Consider the following 10199-nt stretch of genomic DNA (forward strand, 5'->3'; position numbering starts at 1 on the left):
AAAATATTATAAGTAGTATCATAAGTATTATGATGGAATGGTTTATAGAAAGCATACAGAAAAGAGTAGTGGCCAAGACAAAAGTTAAAGACTAGGAAAGTATTTAAAGAAAAGTTCTGAAAGCGTCTGATCACAAATGGTTGAGTGATTTTGTCAGTTCCTCTAGTACTGCGAGCATTCGAAGGTCAAGGAACTTGCCTTTACATCCAAACTATAACATCCTAAAACACTCCTCAAGCTTTAATCCAGACTGATGAGAATTTTAAATCCTTCTCCATCTTTGGAATGAAAAACTTTAGGAGTGTAAATTGGATTGTGTTAGTTTTTGATGATTGAAAGGCAGGTTATCTTGGGTTACGGATGTACAGCGGGAAGGGAGCTGGTGGGTCACGTGATACAGACGGTTCTGAATACAAAATGGCAACAAAATGACGAAATCCATTCGATTTCCTCATCGTTTTGTTTCAGAACAAAATCGAAATGGAGAAAGAAAAGTAGGCTGGTGCTGACAAGATTGAAAAGTATCAAGTTAGGTTTGCAAAGTGCAAAAGAAATGTGATTATATATGTGTTTGTAAATAAATAAAAATTACAAAAAAATTAAAATTATAGAAATTATAAAATAAATTGAGATAAGTGTATTATTTTTGCTAGTAATTACAGCAATGTTTGAAATGTTTGTTGAAAATTATGGAAGAATGAAAGAAGAGAGAGACATAGAAAAAAAGACAAAGACATCTTATGAATAACAAGAAGACAGACGACAGACAGAGAGAATGAGAAGAGGTGGGGGGGGGGGGGAGAGAGAAAGAGATGAGGATGATTTGAATAAAAGAACAAAAGTCAAGAAATTGGATACGTGCACTAATGCCCCAAATATATCAGATGTAATACAAATATATTATTCATTAGTTCACGAAATAAAACAAATTGGGAAAAAATCATATTCAACATGATTTAATGATATATCCCCTTTCCATAATTTTGCTCTTGTACAAATTTGTAAATAAAACCTGTTACAAAGATCCATTTTCTACATAAAATTCCTTCATATTGCAAATACCCCACCACAGTTTCTTACTCAAGTTTATTCTTCAGAACATTTTTAATTTTTAAAATAAATGAAAAGATCTAAGATACAAGCATATTATACACCCTTCTGAATTCGTGGATGTGGATCAAATGTGACTTATTTCAATTCATGAAAGGTGGAGAAGCAGGGGGGTGTTTCACAAAGATCTTAGTATGACTTAGAGTCGCACTTAAATACCTAGTTATGTGCGGTATAAAAGGCATTGGTCAGACGATGACATGAGAACGTGCACTAATGCGAATCAATCAATAAGTTCGCGCATTACATATCATCTACGCATTGGCATTTAAGTGCGACTTAAGTCATACCCTTAAATCTTTGTGAAGCCCTTTTATCTGAGTGCTCCTTTTAAAACACATACAAACCAATAGCGCCATCTCGAGTCCTCAACTACTCATATCTGGCCAGTTTCCTGTCAGTAATATATAGTAGTCTAGTAATAATAACAACGCGCCTCGGAATATAAATATTTCTAGATAGATGGCGCTATACAAATGCCTATTATTATTATTATTATTATATAGACCCACTTGAATGATTGAAAACATGCTAATTAACTACTCAATACATTTATACCACAATAATTATGTTACCAAGTAGCAAAACAATTACTTTTCCTCTCAAAACATTTGAGTTTCTCTTTACAAATACAATAACAGGTCAATTTTTTCTCTGTAGTATTAGTAGAGATCTGAAAACGTATATATTTTAAGACTATGTATTTATAACACACATTCAATGAGAGACCACACACAGTTCACTTGCCTTTAAAAGGACTCAATACGTACTCCAACTGGTCCTATAATTCATGAACGGGATTCTCAAAATATTAATAATGTGGCACATTCTGTGGTCAAAGTTCATGTTTCCCACGTGCAGGTACTGCACGGCCCATGATGATGACCCTCACTACTTCCTTGCTGCTCTCCGAAACACAATAATTATAGTAGACAAATTCTGATTTCATAAATGCAATGTTATTGTCGAGCTGCATACTTCTGATCTGACTACATAAAAGGGGCATTATACTCATTTTTCAGTCAAACTGCTTTAGATGCATGTATACACAAGCATTTGTTTTACATAAATACTATGTTTAACGTCCTTTCAGCCTGGGAATAGAGAAAACAAACAGAACGCTACAGCAATTACAGTGTACTGTACAATTTCAAGTTTGGTCATTATACATGATACAGGTTGCATAATTTGAAATAGAATATTGAAATTTAAGAAATTAATAAAACAAGACTTAATTCTCAAGTTTGACTTAGGCAACAACAATGAGAAAATTATCTGAATTTCAACTTTTTTCAATATCATTAACCAAGCGTAAGGGCATACATGCAGCATGGGAGAAGGGGGGGGGGGGAGGGCAAGGTCATACATATTTATGAAGAATTTCAAATTATCAATTGAATATGCAAACTACTGAAGGTCCACAAGTTGCAAGTCCTGTGGTACTTTTTGAAGACAATAAAAACAGCCAACTTTTAGGTGCAGAATTGAATTTCTCATAAGTATATATACTTTTGAGAAATTCAGTGGGTATGTATACATACATACATACATACCCATCTAACAGGAAAAGACTGATCTGTGTGTACTTTGCGACTTGCGTGACTATGAACGTCATAATTCAAAGTTCAACCACTATCAATGGTCATTACATTCACCATTTGTAAACATGCAAGGTCACTCTGCAAACACAGATATTAGAGTTTAGTTTTACTACAAGCAGTCATTGCCATTGATCCTTCAAGGTACTCGGTACAAGGGAAATCCTAATGCTGACTCTATCAGTAAACTTAGTAAACATTGGTTTTTCAAGGACTAGTACTCCGTGCAGGGTGACACAACATACTATGCTCCAGCAATATTTGCTCCGGTCTTACAGGGATGCTCCGGGCTGAAAATATTCATATCTAAACTCCTCAAAAAAAGTTTGGAAATCTGACTTTGACCGATAATCCTTTCTCGGTTCTAGTAAATATCAATGTGTAATTAATATCAATGAATAAATCACATTTAATTCTCTTTAAAATGATACCCTACATGATACGATTATGGTTCACATGGAGGTGCAGTGCCTTGAAATGTGGGGCAAGGTCAAAATTCAAAAGTTGCAAAATGACACATTGAAAGTCACTGTTCTTTTTTCCATGGTGCTGAGTGAGTTTCTCAGCGGTTTCTTTTGAGTTTGATCAATAATCCCTCCTCAGTTTTAGTAAATATCAATGTGTAATTAATATCAATGAATAGATCATTTAATTCTCTTTAAAATGATACCCTACATGATATGATTATGGTTTACATTGGGGTGCAGTTCCTTGAAATGTGGGGCAAGGTCAAAATTCAAAAGTTGCATGACACAAGATTGAAAGTCACTGTTCTTTTTTCCATGGTGATGAGTGAGTTTCTCAGCGGTTTCTTTTGTTTTCATGCACCTTAAAATCAACATTAACTTGCAATCAAACAAACCTCGGAACAAGCAAACACATAAGAAACAAACAAACATGCATGGGTATTTCAAACCACGACTCAAACCATGTTATCTCACAGAACCATCACTGCATAAACCACAACAAAACATAAAAATGAAGGAGCAGGGGCTTGATTTGAATGGATTTTCATCTCTATTGATACAGACAAAAGAATCATGTTCTGTATTGACCCTTCATGACTTTTTCTGCTCGTTTTGCAGCTTTTCAATTCAGACCTCATCCAACACTTTTGAATCCTGCTCTTTTCGTGATGGCATGATCATAACAAGCATGGTATTATTTTAAAGGAATTAAATAATCTTTTGAATGATGTCAAATGTGCATTGTGTAAAATAAGGATTTGGGAGAAATTAATAGCCAAACTCAGATTTCCAAACTTTTTTGAGGGGTTTATATAAATAGAGTATAATTCACAGAGCAAAATGCTGAAAATTTCAACAAAATCTGATAACAAATAGCGAAGTTATTGAATTTTAAAGTTTAGCAATATATTGTGAAAACAGTTATATGCACATCGTCATGAATATTCAATAGGTGGGCTACATGTAATGTCACACCCCCACTTTCCTTTTTCTAATGTTATTACATGATATCATAATTGTCTCATTTTTTCATAAATGTGTGAATGATATGTCTCCCTTGTAATGAAATAAGTTGCAGGAATGAATATCTAATGCACTTAATCAGTTGTTATTCCAAGATTTTTGGTTCCTAAAGGAAAGATTTTGAACCTAATTTCATATAAAATACAAAAGAACATGTGGGGATATGACATACTCAGTCTGCTTATTGAATATTCATAAAGACATGCCTAGAATTGTTTCACCGAAATGATGCAAATCTTTAGATGTCATAAATTTTGTTATCCCTTGTCTGATTTTGTTGAAACTGTCAGTGTTTTTGTTTGTCTGATTTTGTTCAAATCATATTATTTTCAGCCTGGAGTACCCCTTTAATATCTCAGAGGACACAGGGTTAGAGTTAGGATTGTAATAGAGTTTCTTATTCAGAATAATGGAAGGATTACAATTAGGGTTAATTTGGTTTTGGAGGTTAAGTTTTATTTGGCTTTAATAATAACATGCAGGTTTCCTATCGGAGCAATTGCCGCCAGAGGAAACGTCGTGGAAACCCTGAGCAGGAAGAGCAAACAAGGCATCCTGATTGCCTTATGGTCCTGTCCCCCCCTAAATTTTTTGTTGATAACCTTGCTTTTTTTTTTTGCTTGTCAAAAATTTTTGGTGGTCCCTCCCTAAAATTTTGTTTCCTGCGTCCCCCCTAAATTCAGGTGAACCCTCCCAAAAAATTTGTGGCCCCCCCTAAATTTTTTTGGCCTCTGCTGCCAATGCTCAAGCATCCATCAAAATCAAGGGTGGAAAAGTTTTGTCAATCATTTTTACTTCAAGTGCCCTTGCCTCATTATGAAGAGTTTTGTGAATAGACCATGTCTGTTTTGTTAAACGCAAGTTACTGAAACTAAATGCATCAAGAATCTGAATAAGCACAGCCAATATATATATTTTTTTTAAATCTACAGTATAAAGACAGCCTACTTTACATACATGTATGGTGCAGAGAGTAACTTGTAGATCCAAACAATTTGAAAGACAAGCCCCTTGAAAATAACATTGAAATATACCCATTACTTTTAATATAAGTTACTGTGGAATAACATTTTCATCTTTTCATTGTCAATGTATATACATTTTTGTGCTTACAAAAAGAATGATGCTTAATACTGCACATGGATATATGATGGGGTACATTTTTAATTTTACAAGCGCTCGTTTTTCTAACTTGCCACAGACAGAAATGGTGTAACCACATAAAAATATGATGGTATGCCGTCACACTATTGGCTAGATAAACCCTGTATATGTACATTTTTACTCTGAGATGTTTTTTTCTACAGAAATGATACAAAAATAGTATATCAAATATCAATAATGATCATATTCAAGAGTATCTCTGGAAATCATACACCCTCTGAAGATCTAGACCCCATTTCATAAGGAATTGTTTTAATAAAAGAAATGCACAATGACTAAAATAAGTTTACTTCAAGCCAATCAGATTGACTGATTCTGAACTGTTACTGCAAATTTGTCATGACGACAAGTGTTATGAAACGATCCCATGATGCATAGCACCCATACGCATAATAAACAACTCATATGCACATTACTACATAAATACATAAATTTTGCTTGGGTGCTGATTCAATGGTAATTTCTAACGATGGGGCATCATCAATCCAGTCAACCACAACTATATGGAAAGCCAGCAACATCAACATTTAAAATGCATGTTTGTTCAAAACATTTTCTAGATATGATGTATAATCATACATTGTTTTCTTGAATAAAAACTTTGCTTCTCTTTGTTTACAAAGTATGTTGTGCAAATTTCCAATAAAATATTACGACATTGACGGCTTTTCATAGAATTGAGGTTGGTCGGATCAATCGTAACTCTTTGTAAGACGGGACCCTGAAATCCCGCCTACAAGGTTTTTCAAAAACGCCACTAATTATGTCGATGAATACTTCTTTGAAGCTCCACCTACATGTACATGTATGTCTGACATGGGTTACAATTAGATTTTTGAAAACGGCAAGCTCTACCTTCAGGTAGCTCTGTCTTGCACAGTCAAAATATATGATCTTGGGAAACATTTTAGAAATGGTAAACAACACATGCTTTGCATAATCTGGTCTGAAATATTTGCATCAACTAAAGGCATTAGTATGTCAGATCGAATTACACAAACTCCATTGTACATACATTTGATGTCTGTTTAAAAATACATGTACATGTATTACCATTTGTGTTCTGAAAATTGGATTACATGTACTTGGTATCAGACGCTTCTTAATAATACTTGACAGTTTTAGTGCACTGCACAATCAATGGTAATTATTCAATGTAAAAGGTGCATTGATATCAATTCATATATCATTGACTGCTGTGATGACTGTCATGTACAGTATACATGTATGCTTGAAGAGAATGGAAAAAGTCATGTTCCACAAAAAGGATCACATCACATTGAATTAAGTATCTGGTGTGATGTCACTATGATTTGTGGCCATTCTGGTAAATGGTGACAATATTACTTACTAATATCCAGTTTGGATATCATAATCTACAAATAATACAGATTTTGGGATTTAGTTTTGTCATAGCATGCAGTTTCTTTCAAATTCACAGAGGATCGAGTCACAAAATGCAGTATGTGTCAACTGTTTTGGCATATATATGCATGTATTTAGTTTGGCGTATATGGGTGAGTGCACATTATTGAAATAAAAATTATATACATTGAGAGACTTAATAAGAAAGTGAGTCACACCAAACTGTTTTTCTCCCTCTCTACTGCAAATGATACATTATGCATCACTGCACTGGTGACATTACTATGGCCATCTTAAGAGACCATACTTCTGTAAAGGCACAAGAAGTCATTTCACAGTGGCTTTCGCACAATCTACGTTATTTCCCTTCTTGAGGATTAGCAAAGGAAAGCAGCTCGCAATATTCCTGTGTGAATGACGCGGCTTAGAACTTGGCAGGGTGCATGACTACCATCGGCACTTAAAAATGACTTTAAATCACACTTGGTCTTCACCGAAAAGTCCTTCTGTGACAGACAGTACGTCCTCATCCATAAGCTGCGACTATGCCACAAAATCTGGTTCAGATTTTCGTAAATTCGTAAAAAGAAGACATAAAACTTTTAATACTCAGTGCAATACAGCATGATGGTGATAGCGATCAATAAGATTTTTGTCTTTTACATCCGTCGTAAGAAACGATAGCAAGCATTGTCCACCTTTCAAGTCTAGAGGCGTTACTCACATGATTTTCTAACTGGGGTCGAAGGTCACAAGGCACATAATGGTGGTGTATGCATGGGCAGTGTTGGAAAGCATCAATTTGTCAATGTCTCTGCCGGCTGTCAAGTTGAAGCAGCCAATCTCCCCGCCTCCAAACAAACCAAACAAAGGAGTGTCCGGGAAGAGCTTATGGAACTCTTCGCTTTCCACATTGTCCTCTCCATAGAAGTGCGCCCCCCTTCCGGCACAGGCAAACATGAAGCCAAGGCTGTAGTTGGGCCTGACAGGAAGGTTGGCTTCTTTCAGCCTGGCGATGGCAGCATTCGCTTCCTTCCGTGTCCTGACCTGCTCGTTGAGAAGTACTGAAATGGCCTTCACATTGGTTCCCGAGAACGTTACTCCTATCACTCCAGACGATTCCTCGGATCTGTCATATATAAAGAAAAAATCAAATCAAATTAAATTAATCATCCAAAAATCAAAATAACAAGATCCTGAATTGATAAACGGCTAATCCACATTACATTGTTTCAGGCACACTAGTTTCCCAGGTCTCAAATTTCATAAATTTTGGGTGACGGCCATTTTTCTTGAGAGGGCACAATCTACTCAAAGGGACACTATAATGTCCCCACCTCCTCCAAAACATACAAGTACTGTGCATTCAAACATAGAGAAAAAGCATCATATGATATCCAAAGAAACATAGTAAGAAGTAAGATTTGACTATCTATTGATTAAATGTTCAGATCAATTTCGAACACTTCCATTATATTCTACAATATGACAAGAAAATGAAAAAAAATAACATTGCTAAGCACATCTCGGTCCCATTTCATAAAGGTGCTATGATAGCAACCCTTGCTGGAATATAATCTTTCATTGAAGGGGGAATCAAGAAGCAGAATTTTCACCGTTGCCAAGGTAGTTGACATTCCAGCAAGAGTTGCTATTATATCAATTCTATATGAACTGGGGCCCACATGATACGTATTCTGTAAAGCTCTTTATTGCCCTTCATCAAAGCTTTTACTCATGCTTGAATCTTAAACGGAGAATTAAGACTGATAACTCACTTTGAGCAGATTCCTTTACTCAGTAACCTGTTGACAATCCCTCCGGCAATGACAGGATTCTTCTTGGCCTTCTCCTGGAAGAGCCTCTGAAGCTCAGCCGCTGCTTGCTGGACGCCCGATATGAACCCCCATCCGAAGAGCAAGACACACTGAGTATCGTTGGGGGAGATCCCTGCCTCCAGCCATCGCTGCCAGAGCTCCTCCTTGTAGCCTCCCTGAAGGAGCTTGGGGGAGATGGGCAGGAGCTGGATCTGGACGCCGGGGATGCTGGGAAAGAGGACGCAAGTCGCTGCTCCGTTACCCTCGCTCTCACTACCAGGTTTTGTGCTCGCACTATCCTTGGGTCCTATTTGTGGCAAAAATAAACATAAAGGGTGGTTTTCTGATAGCTGTGGTGTAGCTATACCTGGGTTAACTTTACAGACCTCCCCTTTGTAGAGTGGTTATGGTGCAACTCTGTGCTAATAATATGAGAAGCTGAAAATGCCCAAAACTTGTAAAAATTGTATGTTTCTTGATATTCACCATGCACTTTCATCTAGCTCTAATGGCGCAGAAAACTAATTCAGTTATTATTCTCAGACAGTAGTGCTGCAGCTACATTTCCCCTATGTCAGCCGTACGGCGAGTCGAAAACAGCCATTTTAATATTATTTGTACCAGCTACATATATGGTTTGAATAAAATTAGATATCACAGTTGTTTTTAACTTGCCGTAAGGCGGCCGCAAGGGAAATGTGACTGCAACATAACAGATGAACAGATTAGTCATAGCCGTACAGTTAAAAATTTGTGTCACAATTGGCTATCTATAATTAAATTCATTCCAAATAAATGATTTTATTTATTACTTACCAGCGACCCCCGGAGTCATCAGGCTCAGGTATACACAATCTTGAGGGAGCAATGATTTGAAATAATCTACAACTTCCTGTGATTTCGTAGGCCCTACATCTTCTGAATTCTTTCTCTTCTGCCCTGTTCTTCTGTAGTCCGAACCCTTGGAGTACTCCGTGAACATCAAAGCAAACTTTGGGACCGGCCCCATCGACTGTGAGAAATGAACAGGGGGTTTTATATATCAAACATACATTCTAGTTGTGGCAAAGATCTCAAAATTGAGTTCATAGTACAGGATCCAATAAAATGACTATCGAAGCGTTTGTCGTACATATAAGATTCTGGTAGAAAAAAGATGTACACTGTAACTGCTCAGAAAGTATCCAAAATAGTATGGCATCCCATCCAAGTGTTGGGTCTTTTTCCAGCAATAATACTATATCACACATTAGAATGTGAAGAATGAGTATTTAATTCTTTAATTGCCAAGCTGTACCCATTTTAGGGTGTATCACTATACTACGAAGCACTGCTAAATAGGGATCTAATTCTATGTTGCGAAACAATCATCATAATACCTTTGAATATACACTGACGGTGGCTGCAATGGCATAATGAGCAAAGAAATTTGAGGGTGCCTAACATAGATTATGGAGTCAAATTTTTAAAAAGCTGTGAGTGAGCAAAAATTTTACCATTTCAAACTTAATATCTAATAGACTAATTACATGATATTCAGAAAACAGATATAATTCACCCTTTTCTCTGTTTTCTATATTTTTTTTCTTGTTCATGGATTAAATTTTTTTTTTTTTTTTTGGGGGGTCAGGGTCAAGTGCCCAAAGCCCCCACCC

General features: G+C 36.2%; 1 protein-coding gene across 1 annotated transcript in view; it reads right to left on the reverse strand.

The window, feature by feature from the left end:
* Positions 1 to 880: 880 nt before the first annotated feature.
* The window catches only part of LOC129262427 (F-box only protein 22-like), a 12661-nt gene continuing 3342 nt past the window's right edge, over positions 881 to 10199 (reverse strand). Inside the window, exons 3-5 of the mRNA XM_054900543.2 lie at positions 9361 to 9556; positions 8506 to 8851; positions 881 to 7856 (exon numbers count right to left, since the gene is read on the reverse strand). Coding sequence (XP_054756518.2) covers positions 7460 to 7856; positions 8506 to 8851; positions 9361 to 9556 — 939 coding nt within the window. The 3' untranslated portion in view covers positions 881 to 7459. The remainder of the gene's footprint in view (positions 7857 to 8505; positions 8852 to 9360; positions 9557 to 10199) is intronic.

Source organism: Lytechinus pictus, chromosome 5 (assembly GCF_037042905.1).
Source record: "Lytechinus pictus isolate F3 Inbred chromosome 5, Lp3.0, whole genome shotgun sequence".
NCBI classification, from domain to species: Eukaryota; Metazoa; Echinodermata; class Echinoidea; order Temnopleuroida; family Toxopneustidae; genus Lytechinus; species Lytechinus pictus.